General features: G+C 40.1%; 1 protein-coding gene across 1 annotated transcript in view; it reads left to right on the top strand.

The window, feature by feature from the left end:
• The window catches only part of PRMT3 (protein arginine methyltransferase 3), a 111,470-nt gene that overhangs the window by 71,092 nt on the left and 14,742 nt on the right, over positions 1–25,636 (top strand). Inside the window, exons 12-15 of the mRNA XM_038765177.1 lie at positions 1,506–1,693; positions 5,595–5,681; positions 24,971–25,021; positions 25,221–25,308. Coding sequence (XP_038621105.1) covers positions 1,506–1,693; positions 5,595–5,681; positions 24,971–25,021; positions 25,221–25,308 — 414 coding nt within the window. The remainder of the gene's footprint in view (positions 1–1,505; positions 1,694–5,594; positions 5,682–24,970; positions 25,022–25,220; positions 25,309–25,636) is intronic.

Here is a 25,636-nt window from a genome sequence, read left to right as displayed (position 1 = left end):
TTAAATTGTTGTTTTTTCAATATTATCGGATTTCATGATGTCCCATTCATTCTTTCATGCTGCTACAATTTCAAGCATAATTGAAGACTAAAATCAATTTTGCTATTTGACAAACAATTGCAAGCAAGATTTTCTTTAGGTTTCATTGCAAAATTAAACCATTCTGCATGTTTAAAACATAGAAAGCTTTCTTAGGTTTAGTACATAAAATGTGTTTTCACTATGTGCTTTGGAGCACCTTTGGAGTAATGAAGACATGCTCTTTCTACAGTGTTCATTTGTCTGGTTAGAATACAATGCAGTGTCAGAACCAATCTTATTTACTGAGTACTTACTATGTGCAGAGCACTGTACTAAGTGCTTGGGAGAGTACAATACAACAGAATTAGCAGGCGTGCTCCCTGCCCTTAACAAGCTTATAATCTAGAGGACGAGGCTACCAAAACGGGTGTGCAAATGCATATGGCCTTGCTGAAAGCATACGTGCTGCCATGTAAGTTTTCTGTAACGTGGGGTTCTTCAAAAACATAACAATTGAATGACTGAAACCTCCACATTACCGGAGAACTGACTTGATTCTAAATGTCAATGAAATAAAATATTTTTTAGGTGTATTCTCATTTCTCAGCAACCAAGTAACGAAATGTGTGTTGATCTATCAAGCCATTTCAAAGACAGCTGTCTGGAATGCCCGTTTCGTTGTTTCACTCTACATCTTTTGTAACTGGTTTGAATATTGCCTTTCTCCTGTAAGAGTATTATAAGTAGGAGTTGATGGGGAAAGAAAATTTGAATTAGTATGCTAATAAAAATTGTTGTAGGGCATTCTGTCGGGATCTCTGAGTCCTTGCTAGTAAATGGAAAAAGATGTCTTTGTTTCTGTGTAATGTATCTGAATCTATTCTTCATCATCTCAGTTATCTGAGCATTGACCAGTTTATGGCGAATCGAAACAGGATATGCACAAGCAGGGAGGAAAAAATAATGGTGAAACGTGATTTCAAACAATGCTATCCATCAGTGGACTCAAGAGGCCCCATGGGGTGGAAAATCAAGGGGAACGTCACTTTTCTAGAATAAAGTTTTAGGAAGGTCAGGATAGCCAAAGGCAGATCAAAAGCAGAAACAGATGCTGTAGAGGGCATCCTTTCAGTTTCAAATAATGGACTTCATCAGTAATGTCATCGTCTAAAACATAGGATCATGTATACATCCTCTTATGGCAGCCCAATGTTTAAAATCCTATATCATATGGCAAGGAGCTAAATAGCTACCTGTGTGTCTAGTCTGTAAAGGCCAGTGATGAAACAGCATGTTTCCAGACATGGGTTCTAGCCTCCGATTGACTATTTTAGGTCTCAGTCAAGGAAGTGAAACTTCAGCATTGCATTTCATACTCAATTTACTATTTGATTCTCTAAGACTAAGTGAAGATGTGTGCTCTGATTTATATAAAAATGTTATCCATTTTAATAGAAGCACAATGCTAACTTTTGTTGTTACAGTCTATCCTGATATTTGCACCATCAGCCTGGTAGCTGTGGGTGATTTAAACAAACACGCCGATAGAATTACCTTCTGGGATGATGTATATGGATTCAACATGTCCTGCATGAAAAAAGCAGTTATTCCAGAAGCTGTTGTGGAAGTTTTGGATCCCAAAACTCTCATTTCTGAATCCTGTGTCATTAAGGTACTGAGTCCCTGTGAGTTTGTTCTGTGATAACTCCTTGATTCCTGTCTTGTCACCCCCTTTTCATCAAACCCAAAATACTTACCTTCACCTGAATGCATATAAACTGGCTTGACCTGCTATTTTGCTTCAGTCACTTCTCCTATTTTTCTAGCCAACAATCAATAAATAGTATTTATTGAGCACCTTCTTTGTGCAGAACACTGTATTAAGCACTTGAGAGTTCAAAGGAATTACTAGACATGATCCCTCCCCTCTAGTAGCTTACAGTCTAGCCAGGGAGAGAGATGCTAAAATATTTTAATGAAAAATCACCTATTCTTTCCCTCCTAACTCTTGCCCATCTCTGTGCTTTCTTCAGTCTGTTGCTTGAACGTAGACCAGCCTCTTATATTATTTTGCCAGAGTACTTCTCTCCCTGCACCCAGACATAATATTACTTCTCCAGAAGCTTGAAATACACACAACCAAGTGTAAAATTACCCACAATACAGGAACCTGAAATTCAAAAGCATTTAGAACTCATACCCAAACATTCCAAGATTTCACCCAAGTTTTGGCTTAACAATCTCCATTTTAGAAGGGAGAAAAAGCCTGTTTTATGTGGTTACGCGGTTTCACAAAGGTTGGGCTTGGCCCAAAGGTTATGGTCAGCTTGGACCACCACATAATTGAACTCAGCTGGATTTGATATGTGATGAGTTTAGAGGTCCCACTGGCACTCCACTGCCATATTTACATCTTACCACTTTTCCTTACTTTTCTCGTCTTCAAGTTCCATTGGAAGAATTCCTTGCAAATGGGGGGCCTATGGCACATGACGAGCCCTGGCAAACATGTGCCACAATTAAGCACTGCAATCTTCAGCAGCCCATTGTGTAATGCATACGTGGCAGTGCATTCCAAAAGAAAGTTCTGGATACTTACCCTCAGATCTTTAGGTTCAGCTTAGCCTTCAGATAACTCAGTACTGTGTAACTCAAGTAATCTGGGCCAGGAACAGAGCAAAGAGTAAGTGCTCGGTAAAGAATTGCTTTATCTCTCTTCTGAAGAGGATTTCTTAGTAGTGAGTTCAGCCTATAGGGTGAAAAGGAAAGAGGAAGCTAATTTTACTCTCTAATGATCTCTTGACTGAGGCTTAAAATAACAAAAAGAAATGTGCTTGAATAGGAATTTAAAATCAAGGTGAACTTCTTTCCCCTTTCCTACATCTTCCTAATGTGACTATTTTGCAAATACATTCCATCAAAATTCCCAAGATTTTCAGTTTGAGGTTTTTGTGTCCTGAATTTTTGGATTGTGCTATTTGTGGTTTTTGTTTGTAATTTAGGTAAAAGTACAGTGCCAATATCAACAGTCCAAGAGTACAAGTAGGACTAGTGCCATAGATTTTGTAGTTACTAAATTGACCTTTCCAAAGAAGGCTAGTTAATAGATCATTGCCAGCAAAAAAAAGGAAGTTGTTGCTAATGGTAACTTCACAGCAGCTGCAGAAAGAACTAGTAGAAAGAAAATGGTAGAGGAAGCAGGAGATATGATAATTCGTATATACTTTGGTGCCATTCCATTAACTGTTACGTGATGAACAAGGCTCATACCAAATCTGTTATATTGTACTCTCCCAAGCACTTAGTACAGTGCTCTGCACACAGTAAGCACTCGATAAATACAGTTGATTGATATCCCTATTTTGCCCCTTTACTGCTCTCCATATTTGACATTTCTTCCCTCGTCTTTCCTCTCCTACCTAATTTTGACCATCCTGTGTCACTTTCCTTCTCTCTACTTGTAGTCACTTCTTTGCCTGTTCTTTTCCTTGGGCCTTTCCTTCTTCCCTCTGACCTTTCTCCATCTCTCCACCACCTATATCACTGAAACAATGTCCTCCTACTTGAGTGGTTAAAAGATATCACATTTCATTAAATCCTTTTTCCTTTACCATCTATGCCACGGAACATGACAGGATAGCTGGAGCAATATACATGGTGCGGCAGTATTTCTCATCTTGATTAAGCTGTTGACATTCTAAGTAACGTCAGATCCGCTATGTATCAGTCACTCAGTCATCTTTATTGAGCGCTTACTGTGTGCTGAGCACTGTTCTAAGCACTTAGTACTGTGTAGGTGTTCTTGTGATGCTTAATGCAAAATGTTCCTACCAACTGCCTTCAGGGTGGGTTTTGGAGCACATGTATATATGTGCAGCATTTTATAAGGATTGAAAGTCAGTGGATCTAGAGCCCATTCTAAATTAGCTCACTCGATTTTTGGGAATAAATCACATCAGCTCACTGCTACTTTTTCACTTCCATCAACTGACATGTCCAACTTTTGAAAGACCTATCAAATCATAGTCATCTTCCAATGAATACAAATATTAAAGAATATATCTTCTTATTACTTTAATCAACAATTGGGCCACAATTGAAGAATGAGCAACAAAGAAGCAGTACTTCTTCAGAATTTTTTTTACAGATTTTCCCTACCTACTTCAAAGCCTATTGAAGGCACTTCTCTTCCAGGAAGCCTTCCTTGACTGACCCCTCCTCTCCTCTTTTCCCCTCCCTTCTATGCCACTCATACTTGCTCTTTCATTCATCGTCCCTATGTTCTCCACAGCACATATGTATATATCTTTAATTTATTTAGTTATCTGTTTGTTTATATTAGTGTCTCTCTCCTCCTCTATACTATGAGCTCGCTGTGGGTATGGAATATGTCTGATGTTATATTGTACTCTCCCAAGTGCTTAGTACAGTGCTTTGCACACAGTGACTACTAAATAAATATTATTTATATTGTAATAATGATAATAAATAATAATAATGCAACCAGCAAGATTTGGGATCATATCCAATTTAGCTGACACTTGGGCATTCTTTTCGCATTGAAGGTATCGCTTAATGGCATTTTTTTTAAAGCTTACCCTGGGCGTACCACTGTACTAAGCACTTGGGAGAGTGCAAAAGAGTTGGTCACCATAATCCCTGCCCTCAAGGAACTTGCAATCTACTGGGGAAGCGGTGTTGCCTAGTGGAAAATTACGGGCATGTAATTCAGGCCTTTAATCCCAGTTCCAACACTTGACTGGTCTATGACCTAGGTAAATCATTTATCTTCTATGGCTTCCGTTCCTTACCAATGAAATGGGAATTAGATAGTGTTCTCCCTCCTCATTAAGCCTGTGAGCCTCTCATACAACAGTGACAGTAACCAACCTGCTTATCTTGTATCTACCCTAGCACTCAGTACAGTGCTTGGTACATACTAAGTGCTTAACTAACACCAGTGATAATAGTAGAGTCCTCTGCACACAGTAAGCCCTCAATAAATACCATTAAATGAATGAATCTACTTGATATTGTTAAGATTTATAGGGTCTGAAAGTTCTAATTCATTTTGTTTTGTACAGCCTGCATATAACCATCCACTAAACTGTAAACTCTTTGAGGGCAGGGATTGTGTCTACCAAGTCTGCTGTATTCTCTCAAGCACTTAGTACCATGCTCTGTGCACAGTAAGTGCTCAATAAATACTATTAATTGATTTATGTAAGTCTTGAACATTAACAAAAAAAAAACACTTCAAATTTCTATCCTGGGTAAGTTTTTTCCATCCATTTTTAGTATTATCAAGTAATAAAATTGCCCTTAATATAAATAAGTCCTTTGAAGACAGAGACCACTCCCTTTGTATGTTACCCTCTAGCTACTATGGCCAGTAATGTTTAGGAATAATTCATGATTGGCAGTACTTAGCATATTTAAATATTTACTTTTTCTGTTTTTAAGAGGCTGATTTTGATCTCTTGCATGAGATGCTCTCTAAAAGCTGATAAGATCATAGAGTATTAGCATCAATTGAAGCTTAAAGTGTATTGGATTTTTTTTATTTCCAATAGCGTATAGATTGTCACACAACATCTGTTCCAGATCTAGAATTTTCTTCAGATTTCATCCTGAAAATCACCAAGACAGCTGTGTGCACGGTAAGCAATTACATTTTGTTCTCTCCATTTCACTAGTGATGCAGTTGATTGGCAGGCCAATACATTAATTACCGGACTTGTGATAAATGAAGAAAACGATTGCTTTGGACAGTCCTTTGTATTAGATTGAGAAATAGATCCGTTCTTGTAAGGATTCAGCAAAGTTTGCGTAGAAAGTATTAGGAGAACATGTTTACTTTGTGTTTGATTCATTAGTAGAGATCTCATTTTTCATATTACTTTGCCGCTTTTATCAGTCATGAGATTTGTTGTGCACTTACTCTCTATACTACACTGCATTAAGCACTTGGGAGAATACAATAAAGTTGGTAGGCATGATCCCTGATCACAGCGAGCCCACAGTGAGCTTGCAATCTACCAGGGAGAGATAGGCGTGGAAATAAATTATAAGTAAGAGAAGAAACTGAGTTTAAGGATATGAAGTTCTGTCGGGGTGAGAGAAAGGAATAATAATAATAATAACAATAATAATAATTGTGTTATTTGTTAAGTGCTTAATATGTGCCAAGCACTGTACTTAGCGCTGGGGTAGATGCAAGTAAATCAGGTTGGGCACTGTCCCTACATCACATGGTGCTCACAGTCTTCATCCCCATTTTACAGATGAGGTGACCGAGGCCCAATGAAGTGAATTGCCCAAGTCACGCAGCAGGCAAGTGGCAGAACCGGGATTAGAACCCAGATCTGTCTGCCCCCCAAGGTGGTGCTCTATCCACTAGGCCATGCTACTAAGTGCGTGAGTGAAGCATAGGAAGGGAGACCCTATGGAGGGATGAGAACTTAATCAGGAAAACCTTCCCAGAGGAAATGTGATTTCAGTAGAGCTTTGAAGTTGGGGAAAATGCCTGTTTCGTGGATACATAGAGGGAGAAATTCCTGGCAGGTGGGAAGACATGAGGAAGGGGTCAATAACAGGTCAGGCAAAAGCAAGGGTTATAAATTCCTTACCGTCAGATTTAAAGTACTCATTCAGCTCTCCCCCTCTTATCTTCCCTGCATTCCCTGTATGTTCTAGATCATAGCAGGCCAGGACACTCTGCCTCAGCCTCTGAAATGTGCCAAGTTGTTAACTTCTCCTGGTGGCCGAGGTCCATGTGAGCTTCCTAGCACTGTCCCACTTCTGACGTGATTGTTGCTACTGTGGTTCTCTCCCAAGGGTTTAACACAGGGGCCTAGTGCTCAGTACGTGATCAGTGTGGGCAGAAAGTGCGTTACCACCTCTGTTGTATTGTCCTCTCCCAAAGAGCTTAGTACAGTGCTCTGTACACAGTATTTATTATGAAGTGCCATCGAGTTGTTTCTGATTCAAAGCAACTCCATGGCAATACTTTCTTCAGAACGTCATGTCCTCTGCCATAATCCGCAACCTTTACTAATGGTTCTTCCATTATCGTTGTTATGGTTTCTATCCATCTAGCTGCTGGTCTGCTTCTTCCACGCTTTCCCTGGACTTTTCCTAGCATTAGTGTCCTCTCCAGAGAATGTCTTCCTGATTATGTATCCAAAATATGCTAATCTAAGTTGAGCCATTTGGCCTTCCAAAGACCGCTTTGGTTTAATTTGGTCCAAAATCCATTTGTTTGTCTTTCGGGCAGTCCATGGTATTCGCGAAAGCTTTCTCCGACACCACATTTCAAAAGAATCGATGTTCTTTCTATCCAGTTTTTCCACTGTCCAGCTTTCAGATCCATACATTGTCACTATTTTCTAGGTGCATCTAGCTTTATTTCTATTTATTCTGATGACTTGACACCTGTCCATATGTTTTGTTGTCTGTCTCCCCCTTCTAGACTGTGAGCCCATGGTTGGGTAGGGACCGTCTCTATATGTTGCCAACTTGTACTTCCCAAGCTCTTAGTACAGTGCTCTGCACACAGTAAGCGCTCAACAAATGTGATTGAATGAATTCCTGACTCTTTTCCAGATCTTTGCAGTGTTCTTCCTGACCCACTAAGCCAAAGTAACTGGGGGATAAATTAGTGTGCCAGTCTGTCATTTTGAAACTCGTGTCCAAAGATTTTTAAATTATACAATAAGTTGTGGCATTTGTTAAATGATTACTATGGGCCAGGCAGTGTACTAAGGGCTGGAGTAGATAAAAGATAATAATGGGGCTCACAATTTAAGTAGGAGGCAGAACAGGTTTTGAATCCTCATTTTGCGATAAGGGAACCAAGGCATAGAAAAATGAAGTGACTTGTCCAAGGTCATCTAGCAGGAGTGTAGTGGAGCCAAAATTAGAACCCAGGTTCCAGACCCGGGCTCTTTCCACTAACCGTGCTACTTCTTTTACGTGCTACAAAGTATAGGTTAAAATAGATTTTCTTGTGCACAATGCAAATTTATGTTTTCCTGATTCTTTTTTCAGTGTTCCTCTTAAAGTAATTTCATAAAGGGAAGTACTTTTAGTTAGTGAACTCAAGCAAGGGTTACAGTTTATATTAATTCAAAGCTAACATGAATTTTGCATTGGTACCACAGCAAATTTTTCTTTGAAATAAGAAGCACAGTTAATACAGTATTTTATAGTACTCCTTTCTTATCTTCAAAATACTTAAAAAATTCAAATTGTTTACCACATTTGTATAATTTTGTTAGAAAAATATCTTTTGAAGGGAACTGTATGCTGATTTACTGCTCTCTCAAGTGCTTGGTAGGACATGGGAATGAGGGATTAGCGGTTCAATCTAAAATGTGAAAGTGGTGCAATCTTTTGTATTTATTTTTGGCACAATATTATTTTATTGCTTTTTGACTGAATGTTCCATAATGCCTGACTATTTCTCTGTGCCTTTAAATGCATTTGTTTTGATCACATTTATGTAACTTATTCTTAAGCATTAACGAAGCACCGAAGTCAAATCTACCAATTATTGAAGGAGTAATTTCCTTATGCCAGGTACCTGCTGTCTGCTTTCATGGGTAGTGGAGCTTGATGATGTCATATACACCAGTTTGTGGGAGCCTAGGTAGACTGTGTACTCACAGGGACTCCTGACTCCCACACTTTACTTCCGAACCTTTGCATTCCCCTCTTGGGTCCCTCTGAACATAAAAATGTGGGACGTAATGGCATTTGGTGATCTAGCCGTACCAGACAGAGAACAGACCACCTGCAAACCAGACTATCTGGTCAAAAACCAGATGAGGGGCTAAACAATATGTGCACAACTATTTCTTTAATTTTTAAATTTAAGGTCTAACTTAAAAATTAAGGGGAAATTCTGATTTTTAGAAAGCCCCTAATAGAGCTAAAAGTTCAGGAGTGCCATCTCCTTTGTGTTTATTCCTATTAGCATTTGTGCAGTATATTGATATTGGCTTTATTTAGCTTCTTCTACAATTGAAATAGTACTTAAGTCCTTACTGTCTGCAAAACACTGTACTAAGTGCTGAGAATACGTAGATGACAGTTAGACTCCTTTAGCAGGCAAATATGTTCTTTGTTGGCTGGGTTCCTCTAAAGTAAAGCAGCAGAATTGAAAAATGAGATAGAAATTCATTTGTATGTTCCTTTGTTAGGATAACAGTGTAAAACATGCATTCAAATGCTCTGATCCTTCGATGCTTATAAATTGACAGGGGAACTTCTTGATGAACAACAGTAAATATAATTTCACTGAGTATTTTGTATTGAATCATGTAGGGTTATTGGCAATCTGTAAAATTTCCATTGCATTTGTGATAGAGTGTAGAAGTTGAGGTAACAACTGACAGTTCATCCATCTTATGAGCCTGCTTAACCTTGCAGTAAATGAGCAATCAAGTCCATTATTTGTAGTAAAATTTTGGACATGATGCTCAAAACTATACAGTTTCAAACATGTAGAATCTGTTCCTTCTATGCTTTTTAAATGATTTTGAAATGTATGTATAAGCTCAAAATGCCAATTGTGGAGGAGGGATAGAGAAGTATGAGAGGATTCTTATCTTTTCTTCCTTTACAAAAAAATGAAAACACTTGAGGGATTAGGAGCCAATTGCTGGGAAAAAAAAAGAAAACTACTGCCACATGTATAACAAATCTCATCTTCTGCATGTGGAGGTTTGAATTGAAGACATGCGGGATTTTTTTTTTCTTCCCCTTCAGAGCTAGAAATAATTATTTACCCCCCTGTTGTCTCAATTGTCCCTCTTTTCTTCCTTGAATTGTTCATGGTCTGAAAATTAAATTAGTCAAGAAAAAATACACTTGAATATTTTCAGAGATAGCACATAATGAAATTATGTAGATTGGAAGGTGTTACAGCAAAGTATTTGTCAGGTTAAGAGTTTTAAATTGGTATTTGTGATCAGAATTTTCCACTTAAGTTCTTTATTCTGAGAATGAATGTAAGGCATTCTGACAGTTCTGAAGAGATACATTATCCCATATGGTGAAGCTTTATTACACTTCAGTTGCTCAGCCTCTGCTTTTTATTAGGTCTTTAGCTCTCATGGAAACATCTTTGAGAGTTAATCTTGTTATGGGGACTTTGTAGTGATATTTATTAAATAAGCACTTAATAGAGGACCTGGATTCTAATCTCAGCTCCTTCATTTCTCTGCTGTGTGACCTGGGGGGCAAGTCACTTAACTTTTCTTTGCCTCAGTTACTTCATCTGTAAAGTGGGGATTAAGACTTTGAGCCCCATAATGGGACATGTACTGCGTCCAACCTGATTATATTGTACCTACCCCAACACTTAGTGCCTGGCATATAGTAAAATTGCTTAACAAATACCATTTAAAAGAGAACATGCCAAATATGAATTGTCTCCTCATCTCCACTCAAATGGTTATCATCCTCGGCCAAGCTGTATTCATACTGTGACTAAATCATTGCATCAGCTTCCAGGTATTAACCTTCAGCCTCTCCCCCCATCCAATCCATACTGGATATTGCTGTATGAATCAGCTTCTGGAGAGTCTCTCAGCACCCATCTCTCCATTCCTCGAAATCCTTTACAAGTATCCCATGTCCCTCTGTATCAGACAAAACTCATCACCCTAGGCTTCCAGGATCTCAACCAACTTCCCTGATTTTACATGACTGTACTCTTCAACAGCTACTCCCCACCTCTTTCTGTTTCTTCTCTCTTCTGAAATTATCTTTCTGACTGTAGCTAGCCTCTCCTGCTGTTCGCCCAGCCTGGAACTTCATCCTTTCCCAAATATCACAGACCTCAATGCTCCCCACATTTAATGCCCTCCTACAACCCCATCTCCTTCAGCAAGAATTGCCCAACTTTCCAGGACACCAACTTGTGCAAGCCCACCAGCAATCTACAGTACTTATGCACTCATTTATAGACATCCTGAGTTGCGCTATGTGTAAATTTGCTATTCAATTGTAATATTCAATTACTTTGACTACTATATCCATAAATATTTTCATGTGGTCCCATCTGCTACCATGTGGACAAGGAATATGGAACTGCTTCATTTTGTACTTTCCAAGCTCTTCGTATAATGAATCGCAACCAATGCAATAAATACATTGCTTCTTTTACTAAGTGCTGGAGTAGATACAAGATAATTAGATCCAACATAGTCTCTGTCCTAAATGGGGTACGCAGTCTAAGAGGGAGGGAAAACGGGTATTTTATTTCCTCGGGGGTGGATGCTTAACAGTAATGAGAACGATAATAGGAGGTGATTGTGGTTAAGAAATGGGATAAGCAAGGTCCTTGGGAACATGTTAGAATGAAAGAAGAACATTTTTACAAATGTATTGAGAAGCAGCATGACCTAGTTGAGAGAGCACAGCCCTGCGTGACAGAAGACAGGGGTTCAACCAGCTCTGCTGGTTGCTTGCCGTATGACCTTGGCCAAGGCACTTCCCTTTGCCTCAGTTTCTTCAACTGTAAAATGGGGTTAAATCCTACTTCACCCTACTTAGTCTGTGAGCCCCATGTGGGACAGGTACTGTCTCTAACCTGTCTCTAACCCAGTGCTTAGAACAGAGCTTGACACTTAATAAGTGCTCAACAAATACCATAACAGTAATACTGATTTTTGAAATTGCAAATTGAGAACTCTTCAGTTTTTGTGTAAAATATGTATTCTCATTTTCTTGGAGCAATGGAAGCAGAGATAAGATTCCTTTTTTTCCAAAAGTGAAGCTGAGCTCTTCCCAGTTGAGTCTTTAATGGTGTATCTGGCCATGGCCATGTTTGTATTTATTTCAGTTTTTATTGAAGTTTAAATTTCTCGTACTACTTCAAGAAAAAGGCTAGTTAGTTCAAGAATGAGCCCATTTCTTTGTAATTGTAGTTTTCAGATTTCTCTTTTAAGGCCATTGAAATTTCCCTGACAGCACAAACTTGCCAATTACAAACTTATTACGCATTTTGGGTGCAAGTTGACCTACTTTTGACCTTGCAAAGCTAATCTGCTAAGGAAAATTAGTTAGAAAAGCACATCTGCTGTTAAGAAAAAAGTAAGATTTACCCCAGTTGGCATCATAGGTTTTACTACAACATCTGGTAAATAATTCCCATTTAATAAGTTTAAGTACATTTTCAGTCTTTATGTGTCCACATTTTTCTTTGATTCTCTTAGTGAGCTTCTGTTTTTTAAAATACTAATACTCCTCCAGAACAACGTAGCCTGTATCCCTTGTGTAATTTTCCTGTTTGAATTGAGTGAAATAGTTAAATTTGCATCTTAAAAAACTCCATTTGAGAACAGTATTTCTCAGCTCATACAGTGTTATATAATAATAATAATGTTGGTATTATTAAGCACTTACTATGTGCCAAGCACTGTTCTAAGCGCTGGGGGAATACAAGGTAATCAAGGTTGTCCCACGTGGGGCTCACAGTCTTAATCCCCATTTTGCAGTTGAGGGAACTGAGGCACAGAGAAGTTAAGTGACTTGCCCACAGTCACACAGCTGAAAAGTGGCGGAGCTGGGATTAGAACCTATGACCTCTGACTCCCAAGCCCGTACTCTTTCCACTGAGCCACGCTCCTTCTCACATGACCAAAGGAGGAGTGAATAAGTGAATCTTCATCACATAGTCAATTGGAAATTACTCCAAATTAGGTTTTACAGACCCTTCAAGTTGTGTCACCATCTTCAACCCCACCTATTCTCTCTCTGCCCCCATTCCCTATCCATGCCCCATTTCACTAAAAAGTGAGGAAAGGAATGAAGAGAAACTCAGACAAATGGCTATGTCAAACAGATGAGCCTCAGTCCAATCACGAAGAACGTCGTTTGAGGGCTCAGAGTTTAGGAAGCACCACTTCCCCTTGCTCCCCCCTGCCAGTCATGTTCCCGCTGGGACACAAAGTGCAATGAGTAACTGGATAAGCATACAGAATATTGAGTTGTGCACAGAAAAATTTTGAATAAAGGCATAATAAAGCTCTGGTGATTCTGGAAATTGAAAACATCTACACAATTTCAAACCCTTGTTCTCCAGAACGTCACAGAAATAGTAACCCCACCTCCTTCAGAGAGATGGAATCATCAAAAGCAAGTTAGGCTGTAAGTTCCTAGAGAGCAGGGATTGTGTCTACCTACTGCATTGTACTCTCCCAAGTGGTCAGTCCAATGTTCTGTGCTCTGAAAGTGTTCAGTAAATACTATTGATTGATTTAGTCCAATACACATAATTTCTTAGTCTGTAAGCCCATGTAGGACAGGGACTTTTTTTAAGGTATTTATTAAGCACTGTGCTTATGTAAGTATTGGGGTAGATTCAAGCTAATCAGGTTGGACAGTATCCATGTCCCCGCATTGGGCTAACAGTCTTAATCCCCATTTTCCAGATGAGGAAACTGAGGCACATAGAAGCTAAGTAACTTGCCCAAGGTCACACAGGAGATGAGTGGCAGACCAGGATTAGAATAGTAATAGTAACTATGGTTATTAAATGCTTACTGTGTGCCAAGCGCTGTACTAAGTGCTCGAGTAGGTACAAGCAAATTGGGTTGGACACAGTCCCAGTCCCGTGTGGGGCTCTCAGGCTCAATCCCCATTTTACAGATGAGGTAACTGAAGCACAGAGAAGTGAAATGATTTGCCCAAGGTCACAAAGCAGACAAACTTGTCCTTTTCTACTGGGTCTGCCCTCTCCTATTTAGATTGGGATATGTGTGGGCTGGGGATCAGGTCTGATCTCATTAACTTGTATCCACCCCAGTGCGTATCACAGGGCTCGTCACACAGTGGGCACATAATAAGCACATAATCATCATCATTGTCTCTTAGGTTACCTGGGGATTTCATTTAACTTTTCTATCTTGAACAGCAAATGTTAGTTGCATTCTGTCAGTTCAGCCACATCTTCTGAAATAAGGCTCTCGTTGTCTAGAGACAAGTTGTTTTGTCTAGAGCCTTAGCCTGTGTTAGTCAATCAGCCGTATTTATTGAACACTTACTGTGTGCAGAGCACTGCACTAACCATTTGAGAGAGTATAATACAACAATATAACAGGCACATTCCCTGCCCACAATGAGCTTACAATCTAGAGTGGGAGCTTACAGTCTAGGGGTCTGTGTTGCAGACCTCCACTAAAAAGTGACAATTTTGGTCAAGTGGAGCACACTATTGTAAGCCCTCTTAGACCAGAATCTATCAATCAGTAGCATTTATTGAGCCCCTACTTTGTACGGAGCACTGCACTAAGTGCTTCATAGAGTATGATAGACGTAGAAGACACATTCTCTGCCCCTATGGTCCTTCTTTATCCTGTATCACCATTCCATACATATAAAGGCAGTAGGTAGACGCTGCTACATCTGTTACACCCTTTTTCCCTTTAATGCTGGATTTATTTTTGTGCAGAGCCCCAGGATGAATTAAAACCTTCATGGTAGTATTTACTATCATGCCCTGTGTGTTCAGTGGTTGGGAGAGGGCAATAGAATTAATAAACAAAACAAAGTCCCTGCCTTCAAGGAGCTTAGGGTCTAGTGTGTGCAGAGCACTGGACTGAACACTTGGGAGAGAGCAGTAACATGAGTAGACCTCATTCCAGCTTCCAGGAGTTTATAATTGGGATAAGCAGTGTTGCCTAGTGGATAGAGGATAGGCCTAAGAGTCAGAAGGTCATGCGTTCTAATCCCAACTCTGCCACTTATCTGCTGTGTGACCTTGGGCAAGTCACTTCTCTGAGCCTCAGTTCCCTCATCTGGAAAATGGGGATTAAGACTGGGAGCCTTGTTTGGGACAGGGACTGTGTCCAACCCAATTATCTTGTATCTACCCCAGTGCTTAGAACAGTGCCTGGCACATAGCGCTTAAATGCTATAATTATTGTTATTATTATTATTATTATTATTATTATTGTGTCCCACCATCCCAGCGCTGTATCCAAACAGGATCCCAGGATTGGAGAAGTTTCCATCTAATTCCTTAACAAAACTCTAACCCCAAACATGTAGTGAAAATGCACATTATGGCAGAACTGAATGTACTACAATGCACTCAATTCTTCACAATAACCAGTTTTCGATTATCTGGCTTTAAGGAAACTGGGCACTCTGAAACTCACCCGTTTTGATGCACATAAATACTTATTCTGATAGTACTTAGCCAAAACACATTTTGAAAAGCCATAGTGTGGTAGAATTTAGTGCAGTATAATTTTCTTGCCTTTCTCGTTAACCTGAAAAGGATCCCCTGGAGTACAGTATGTTCAGATCAGACACAGTCCCTGTCCCACGTGGGGCACCCCGAATAAAGGGTAGGTTGAGTCTTTCAAGTCCAGAAATTTCCAAGACTCAGGCTACCAGAATCTGCGGTGTGAATTTGCCTGTCCTTTTGAGGGAAAAAAATGTCTTAAAATATCCCTTCATTATATCATTCAGTAGTTTGTTTAGTTCTTGCAGGCAGCAATGTATTCAGATTACTGACTTCCTACAAACCAGACAAGGGATGTGGGGTGAGGCTTGACGTGGCTTTGAAGTTAGGCAAGATTCATATCGCTGCAGATTCTGCAGAGTGGGATCATATGGGAGAGCTACAGTTGAAGGGAAAATCTCTTTCATGTACTAAATGCACTAAAATACCATTTTTTCCTAGAAACTCTTATGTGCATGGCAGCACAGTCAATCATATGGCTCAATAAATATGACTGTACCTAAACAACAGAGGTTGGATTCTTTTAGAAGCCGCATCAACTGCATGGGTTGCAAACCGGATAGACATAAATTTTACCCTAAAACTTAAAATGTTTATCGTGGTGCTTAATTTAAACTAATAAAAGAGCCTCACCATTTAATGACATGTTAGATCAATTGATTTTATAACTTTAAAAAATTTCATGGTTTAAAATCACATTTTTTAAGCTCAACTGAGGTTCATAGGATATGTGGTTTTACTCTGAGACTTGTTAATGGAAGGGTAGGCTAGAGCCTTATCTTCATATAGAGAGAAAAATCACATTCATTCTTCAATAGAAAGATTCATTTCTGAAGTTGATGAATGAGTTCTCTGCATGAATTCAGTCTTCTTTCTCTGGTGGTAAGAATTTCCATAGTAGAACCCAGTTGGGTTGCTATCCAAACCTTTTAGGGTATTTCACCAGATAAATTTAATTGTTGGCTGAAATAAAAAGACCAAGGAGCCAGATCTAACCACATTTTTCAGATTGAAAGCAGGAAGAAGTAGATTTTGCAGCTCTGTGGACTACAGCGAACCTTCAAAATATAGATAACTTGGAAATAGGGGAATTCAACCAGTATGGAATTTTAGACTGAGGGGACTCTTTGGACCCCCAAATTTTTAGTAAATAATTTTCAAATAGTAATGAGATGAGGAATGAGTAAAATTTTATGAAAGCATCTATAGGTGTTTAACTCTAGAGCCTTTGAGCTAGTCAGTACTTTGGTAAAGCAGTTTAAAGAAAGAATGTCATTGGCTGCAGGCTGTAATGCGGACTAAAGCTCTAGTTTCTGTTTCAGTGAATTTGCAAATGTAATATTTTTGACCAGAGGTGGTTTACCCCGGCTTCTGCTTTCTTTTGTTGCCTGGTCTACTGGTGAACACAAATCAGTTTGACAGACAGAATCCCTTGGGAAGTTTATGGCACTTAGTTTTTATTGCTCCCAGGAGGAGCCCCCAAGACCAAGGAGGTGCAGTTTTTCTCCCAGAAGACTGGGAAATGAATAGGGAGGTAAAGGAATTAACTGAGGTTTGAAATTTAGGAGTCAGTTAATGCTGACAATAATGTTCCATCGTGTAATTTCAAGGCTAATGTTTTATGTCCTCTAGTTTACATACCAACAATGCTAAAGCATTCACTGCTTTTGTAGCCTTTTATAATGTTGGTTTGCATATATGATATTGGAAAATATATGTGAATAGGTATGCCATAATAATACTTTCTTACTGGTCTCGCAATGCTGCATCTGAACAATTGATTTCAGGGTTATATTAAGGCCTTTAAAGAAATATCACTTTTTTTTTTAAAAAAAAAAAGCCATTGAATTTTTGTTATACCATAGTGACTGGGCTGCATGGATTACAAGCCTTCTATCTCCATGCTTGGATAAACTCCATCAAAAGCACATTATCCTCCCACTTCTGTGGCCAGCTGCCTAATTGTATCTGCTGTAGCCACATGCTGTTGGAACATGATACCAGAGAAGAACAGAAATGATAAATTACTCCCTGCAGGTGATAGTGATGATGATAATTTTTAATTTCCTTCTTTCCCAGTGAATTGGTTTGGTTGTCTTTCCCAGTTCTCATAGGCACTAGTATGATCTTATTTTGTGAAGCAGCAACACAAATCAAGTATGCTCGGATTGTTTTCATTTATAAAAGGGAAGCTCACTGCCTAAGATTAATTGGAGGAAATTCATTTTTCAGAGATTTCCCCATTTTAATTTCAGGTGCTTAGTTTTAAAATGAAGTAGAAGCTTGTAAATAGGAAACATGCACACTCCGTTAGATAAATAGAATGTCTTTTTGCAAAATAATCCACTCAAGATGAATTTTAAATTTATTTTTGTGCTGCATCGGTAATTCCTATTTTTACTTTGCAGTAAGCAGCGTGGCCTAATGGAAGGAACACAGGCCTGGGGTTCAGAGGACCTGGGTTCTAATCCTGTCTGTGCCAGATTGCCTGCTATATGACCTTGGGCAAATCACTTAACTTCCAAGCCTCAGTTTCTTCATCTGTAAAATGAGGATTCAGTACCTATCCTCCCTCCTGTGAGCCCCATGTGGGCCAGGGAGTGTATCCAACATGAGTAACTAGTATTAACTCCAGCACTTCAAAACAGTCAATGGCACATAGTAAGTGTTTAACAGATACCATCAAAAAATATGTATATGTTAAAACATAATCTTGATTTAGGTTACAATTTAAGGTTATTCATTCAGTTGAGCGCTTACTATGTGCAGAGCACTGTACTAAGTGCTTGGGAAGTACAAATCGGCAACATATAGAGATGGTCCCTACCCAAACAACGGTCTCACAGTCTAGAAAGAGAAGACAGACAATAAAACAAAACAAGTAGACAGGTGTCAATACTATCAGAATAAATAGAATTATATCTATATACACGTCATTAATAAAATATAGTAAATATGTACAAATAAAATATAGTAATAAATATGTAGAAATATATACAAGTGCTGTGGGGAGGGGAAGGGGGTAGGGCAGAGGGAGGGAGGGGGGCAGTGGGGGGGGAGGAAAAAGGGGGGCTCAGTCTGGGAAGGCCTCCTGTAGGAGGTAAGCTCTCAGTAGGGCTTTGAAGGGAGGAAGAGAGCTAGTTTGGCAGATGTTCAGAGGGAGGGCCAGAGGAAGGACGTGGGCCAGGGGTCGACGGCGGGACAGCGAGAACGAGGCACCGTGAGGAGGTTAGCGGCAAAGGAGCGGAGAGTGTGGGCTGGGCTGTAGAATGAGAGAAGGGAAGTGAGGTAGGAGGGGCCAAGGTGATGGAGAGCCTTGAAGCCTAGAGTGTGGAGTTTTTGCTTGATTCGAAGGTTGACAGGCAACCACTGGAGATTTTTGAGGAGGGGAGTGACGTGCCCAGAGTGTTTCTGTACAAAGATAATCCAGGCAGCAGTGTTACATATAGACTGAAGCGGGGAGAGACAGGAGGATGGGAGATCAGAAGGGAGGCTGATGCAGTAATCCAATCGGGATAGGATTAGAGATTGAACCAGCAAGGTAGTGGTTTGGGTGGAGAGGAAAGGGTAGATCTTGGCAATGTTGTGGAGGTGAGACCAGCAGGTTTTGGTGACGGAATGGATGTGTGGGGTGAATGAGAAAGTGGGGTCAAGGATGAAACCAAGACTGGGCTTGTGAGACGGGGAAGGATGGTAGTGCCTTCTACAGTGATGGAAAAGTTAGGGAGAGGACAGGGTTTGGGAGGGAAGATAAGGAGCTCAGTCTTGGACATGTTGAATTTTAGATGGCGGGCAGACATCCAGATGGAGATGTCCTGAAGGCAGGAGGAGATACGAGCCTGGAGGGAGGAAAAGAGAATAGGGATGGAGATGTAGATTTGGGGGTCATCAGCGTAGAGATAGTTGAAGCCGTGGGAGCAAATAAGTACACCAAGGGAGTGAGTATAGATAGAGAACTGACCCTTAAGGAACCCCTACAGTAAGGATACGGGAGATGGAGGAGGAGCCCGCGAAGGAGAAAGAGAATGAACGGCCAGAGAGATAAGAGGAGAACCAGTAGTGGACGGAGTTTGTGAAGCCAAGGTTGGATAGGGAAGGGGGTGGTCCACAGTGTTGAAGGCAGCTGAGAGGTCGAGGAGGATTAGGATAGAGTAGGAGCCATTGGATTTGGCAAGAAGGAAGTCATTAGTGATATGTAATTAGTCCCTTCTTCTTCCCCATAAGCCCCTGCAAAACTTTTTGTACAACATGAAACTTCGTGTAGTTCAAGATATTTATTTAGTAATTTTTTTTATTACTGGGGATATTCAAATACCGAATCAATAAATATTTTACATAATAAGTCTGTTATAATTTGTAAGATTCTGCCCAAGAATCAGCGGGTGATCAAACTATCTTGATGGTTATGGGTAAGTTTTTGTTTTGGTCTCCTACACATTTAGACTTGTTTTAAAATCTAAAATTTAGTTTGCAGTTTGAGGGTTTCCTTCTTTCACTTTCAATAGCTTAACTGAAATTGTCTGACTGTTGTGGCATGCATGCTTCAATATGCAGTGAAAGTTAATTCTTTTTCATTATTGCATTGCCTCTGCACATTAACCCAGCTGCTGCAGATGTTAGATTTTAATGCATCTCATGTCATTTTTCTTAGTTCTTTTTTCCTCTGACAAGACATTTATAAGGAACAGAAGAAACAATGATTCTGTTGCTTCCTACCTATTCTGTTGCTTCCTACCTATCTCACTCTTTTCAGAGACTGTCAAGCTACAGCTTCAGTTATTTATTACTGGAGTCTGTTAGTCATTATTTTCAATTTTCTAGTGTTCCAAATCTAACATTTGAAAGACTCTCATGGAGAGATAGCAAAGTTCATCAAGATGTGTTCCCAGGGAAACTGTAGAGCGCTGCCAAAATGTAGTAATGAGGTGGTGAGATCCTGACACAAAAATACATGTTTTGCTTATGCTCCCAACAGAAGGGATCTATAGCCTCATGAAGTCAATTATATATTTCATTTTTTAATTAGTTTACTCCTTGTAAAATCTGCCATGTAGAATGAGAAGCTGGATCCAGTCTGGGTCCTTTAACTCAGTTTAAAATTAGATTTAAATTTTTTTTTTCTTACCCATCATAGGCCACTGGTACTTTGAAAAAATCTATTCCCCACATATTTTATCCTTGTAGAGGCATTCTCATCCCATGGCTCCCTACTTGCTTTCACCACAAAGCTGAATTTTAATCCTTGATACTCTGATGCAAACCCCTGGACTTTAGGGAAGCTCTGGGAAATCCAGCACTCAGTGTACCCAGAGCAGCTGAGTCCCTGAAGAATTGCAGTCATATCAAAATGGTAGACCCATATAAATTCTAAGGGGATATCTCAACAGTAGGAGTAGTAATAGTCAATCAGTGGTATTTATTGAGCACCCACTATGTGCAGAGTGCTGTACTAGATCAGCCGCGTGGCTCTGTGGCAAAACCTCGGGCTTTGGAATCAGAGGTCATGGGTTCAAATCCCGGCTCCGGCAATTGCCAGCTTTGTGACTTTGGGCAAGTCACTTCACTTCTCTGTGCCTCAGTGACCTCATCTGTAAAATGGGGATTAAGACTGTGAGCCCCACGTGGGACAACCCGCTCACCTTGTAACCTCCCCAGCGCATAGAACAGTGCTTTGCACATAGTAAGCACTTAATAAATGCCATCATTATTATTAGAGAAGCAGCGTGGCTCAGTGGCAAGAGCCCAGGCTTTGGAGTCAGAGGTCATGGGTTCAAATCCAGGCTTCGCCAATTGCCAGCTGTGTGACTTTGGGCAAGTCACTTCACTTCTCTGTGCCTCAGTGACCTCATCTGTAAAATGGGGATTAAGACTGTGAGCCCCACGTGGGACAACCCGCTCACCTTGTAACCTCCCCAGCGCTTAGAACAGTTCTTTGCACATAGTAAGCGCTTAACAAATACCATCGTTATTATTATTATTACTAAGCACTTGAGAAGAGTACAGTACAACAGAATTAGGAAACAAGTTCTATGGTGGTATTTATTGAGCACTTACTTCCTGTAGTAATCTTCTTGCTAAAACATAGTTAAAATTTCACCAAAGTAGGAATTCACCTAAAGATTAACCATCTCTCACCCCAGTTCATATGAGAGGGGCCAGGTCATCTTTTCTCATAGGAGAGCTCTCTTTCCTTTCATAGTCAGGATTTCACTTCGGAGATAGACTAGCAATAGCCTTGTTCTTTTTTCTGATTGGTTAGGTTTTTGAGAGGAATTATTTGTATATTTCTGAAGAGCAGAACCATGATCCTGGAGAGATTAATTTGCTTTTTTATGTTGTTTCTTCATAAAATATTCTGTTGAAAGCCTCTGTAGCTTCCCAAAGCGCAAATGCAATTTTCACAATGTGACCACCTTGGTTCCGGAGCCTTGTGTCATTAGGTGTTGTATTTGGGCTGCAGGCTCTGTCACTGCAGGTCAGTAGCCTTGGGAATACACTGATTTTTCTCAAATCTTTTGCTCTTTAGCCTGACATACCAAGCTTGTGGACCTGTCTTTGTGTGTGCCAAATTCAGTTCGTGCCTTCCCAGGTTTTTACCATCCTCCTGGCAAGATACAGATTTTTTTTTGATTATAATGTACTTCCATCCTGCTTTACTACTAACACTATCAGGGTCCCCTGCCAGTATGGGTCTAATTCTCACCTTTGTATTTTTTTCCTAGTGCTCAGTACAGTGCTTTGCACTCAGGAGGCAAGGCACTTCATAAATACTATTCCTACTGCTTTCCTGTCCTAGAACCAACTGACATTTTCCCAGCTATCAAATCCCTTGTTTCAGCAATTCTGAAAAGTGGAGTTTCCATCCCATCCCTAGCCATTACTCTGATATGCTACCGTCGTGTCATTTACATTGTCAGGAGCATACATGGCTCCCATCCCTCTCTTTCCTCCCCATTACCTGAGATGACTTAGCAGCACCGTCTATTGAACTGCTCCGAGCATTTAATTCCATTCTCTATCAAATAAAGTGGTCAGCGGGAAAAAAAACAACATGGGCTGTTAAGCCAACCATGTAGTTCAGCATGGGTCCCTGTACATACCCAGCCACTCTAGAGGATTTGGTTTAGATCATTCCAGACCTCTTCCAAATGGTGTCATCTTCACTTTTTTTCCCCCCTTTTGTTCTTTTTATCTGTCCACTTGCTCCCAGATCATACACATCCTGTAAGTATCCAGAGTTCTGGAGAATTTCTTCAAATTTCAAAATATTCCCCAATGGTATTTTGAAGGTTTTGTACTCCAACGCTAATCTCCTCACCGTAGCTCGCTCTCACCTGTCCCGCCATCGACCCCCGGCCCACGTCATCCCCCGGGCCTGGAATGCCCTCCCTCTGCCCATCTGCCAAGCTAGCTCTCTTCCTCCCTTCAAGGCCCTGCTGAGAGCTCACCTCCTCCAGGAGGCCTTCCCAGACTGAGCCCCTTCCTTCCTCTCCCCCTCGTCCCCCTCTCCATCCCCCCCATCTTACCTCCTTCCCTTCCCCACAGCACCTGTATATATGTATATATGTTTGTACATATTTATTACTCTATTTATTTATTTTATTTGTACATATCTATTCTATTTATTTTATTTTGTCAGTATGTTTGGTTTTGTTCTCTGTCTCCCCCTTTTAGACTGTGAGCCCACTGTTGGGTAGGGACTGTCTCTATATGTTGCCAATTTGTACTTCCCAAGCGCTTAGTACAGTGCTCTGCACATAGTAAGCGCTCAATAAATACGATTGATGATGATGATGATGATAAAGGCGTTACAGGTCAATATAGGAACTAAAATAATTGGACACATGATGTTTGGGATTGTTTAAAGCCTCATTGTGGGAAAAGAAGAACCTGGAGAGGAACAACATCTTGTGAAAAGCAGCCTGGGCCAAAAACAAAGGACAGCAAACCGGAAAAGTTCTAATACTGATAAGAATAATTCCAAATTATTCCAAAGTCTGTTCAAATATGGATTAGCGAAAAGTCTAGAGAAGGGACTGATTTCACTTGATAATATCTGGACTTGCTAGATACATAGTTCCTGATTATTCTCTTTGCCTAAACTATGATTTATATCATTATATTAAAATTACATTGCACTGTATAAAAATTGACACCTGGATACACTTCGTTAATTGATCATCAACCGGGTAATATTTTACATGTGAGGGATTAAGAGTCAGAGAAACACTATTGCGAAGAAGATAATTCCAGCACTAAAGGATATATTGGGATATTAATCAGATCTCAGTATCCATTTACGGGAGAGTTATACAAGGTGGCAGTAGTTGTAAAGGGACTTCCTTACCTTGGAAGAACTCCCTGGATCTGAGTGAGAGGCTAATCCCATTATTGGGGGTGGGAACATTTTTGGGTATGGGTTGGTAAAAGACTTAGCAGAACACAACCCTTCTCCCTGGCCCCCACACAAGGTGAAGATGCTCGAGAGTTTTATTCCTCTACTCCAGCATTAGCTCCAGCCCCTAGATACTGCCCCTGAAAGTAGTTCAGCAGCTATCAAGAATTCAGTCAATAATCCCCAGATACCGTGGCCCCCGACAGGCCCTGAATCCACTTGCAGGTTGGCAAATATTTCAGAGCTTCTTTAGATCGAAATGCTGCCATTTCCCCCACATGCAAACTCCCCCTTTCCTACTCTCTTCCGCAACCAGGGTTTCCTAAAACCAGCAAATGGCCCCCCAGGCAAAATAAGCAGTCCTAAGCAGTCACCATTATTTATGAAACCTACACTGAACTAGATGGTTTAGATCTTTCATTCTGGGTCTCCGTGCACTGTCAGCTCCCCTCCTTGGTCAAGGTGCAAGAGAATGGTTTTCCAGTTTCCTGACTATTGCCCAAACTTATGTGGTATGCATAAATGGGGTTCTTCCTACACAAGGGTGACTAGGTTTCCAAAGTGGAAATGGTGATATAATAAGAAATTCCACTGGAAAACAGTTCAGGGCTTGTTTATGGAGAATGGTACAGGGTGTCATAAAGAAAACCAGAAGAAACCAAGACAAGGAGAAGGCGGGACTAACATAAATAAAAAGTACATCCAAGGGTAAGAGTCTCAGAGGGTAGAGTATAAAAGCTACATAAATAAAGCACATAAATATATATTTGCAATAGGAAGTAGCCACACTTCCCTCTAGCTATATTTTTAAATTCACCCTATCTAGGTGAGAGGGGTAGAGGGATGTGTTTAACTCCTATAGCGGCCTTAGAAGGAAAACAGGGCTATGTCAATTCGGGCTCAGTCGCTTCACCGGAGTACAAACACAGTGCTTCCTAAACAGCTGTTGCACCCCATAGCTAGATGGACTATTCAGCTGTGATGGAAGTATTTTGGAAAGCATACATCTATTAGACCACTGGGCAACTTGAAAATTTATTTTATCGATGGTGACTTAGTCCTCCTGTTGTGAAACAATCCAGTTGAAAGCACCAACAATCTAGAAAACCTTTGGTCTAGGGACCATTTTGATTTCCAGTGCTGGCCTTCCCCTCTCCCCCACCCCCCTTAAACCAGAAAGGAGTGAAAAAACATTTAGAAACCCTGGTTGTGTGGGCAGGATGTTTCTCTAATTACTGTTCTTTTATGTGATTAATCAAACTGTAATTAATAACCACTCCTATTATTTCTAATAGGCAATTGCTGGCTACTTTGATATCTTTTTTGAGAAGAACTGCCACAAAAGAGTGAGTATAATGTGTAGTTCACTGAGAATCAATTATGTATAAATGCATAGTACTTTTTTTCTGTTGCCCCCAGGTATTTGAACACAAGCTCTTTTGCTGTTGTAAGCATTTAGCATGTGTGTTTTGAGTAGTAGATTAATGTAGCATGATATGAAAAAGCTTTTACTTCATCAGAGACTTTTGAACTCTGCCAATGCAGGTCTTGTTCTCTACGGGTCCCCAGAGTACCAAAACACATTGGAAACAAACAGTATTTCTACTTGAGAAGCCAGTTTCCATCAAAACAGGTATGTTATTTTCTTCACAAAAAGGGAGTGGGGCTGGCGGAGAACAAACCCTTTTGCTGGATAATGACTTGTATTGTGCCCTCAGATTTTTGTATCCACATGCATTTTAGTTGTGAAAATTATTTTTCTGAATTGCTGAACTTGGATTTTGGTAAGGTAAATTAATTGAAAGACAATTGTGACTAAAATGTAAAGCTAACTTAAAAGGTATTCTTCCTAAACAACAGTAGTAATTATGGTATTTAAGTGCTTACTATGTGCCAAACACTGTTCTAAGCATTCGGGTAGATATACTGTATATGTGGATTAGACACCGATTTGGACCCAC

Source organism: Tachyglossus aculeatus, chromosome 22 (assembly GCF_015852505.1).
Source record: "Tachyglossus aculeatus isolate mTacAcu1 chromosome 22, mTacAcu1.pri, whole genome shotgun sequence".
NCBI lineage: Eukaryota > Metazoa > Chordata > Mammalia > Monotremata > Tachyglossidae > Tachyglossus > Tachyglossus aculeatus.
The sequence above is the reverse complement of the archived record's forward strand: the minus strand, read 5'-3'. Positions and strand labels throughout refer to the sequence as shown.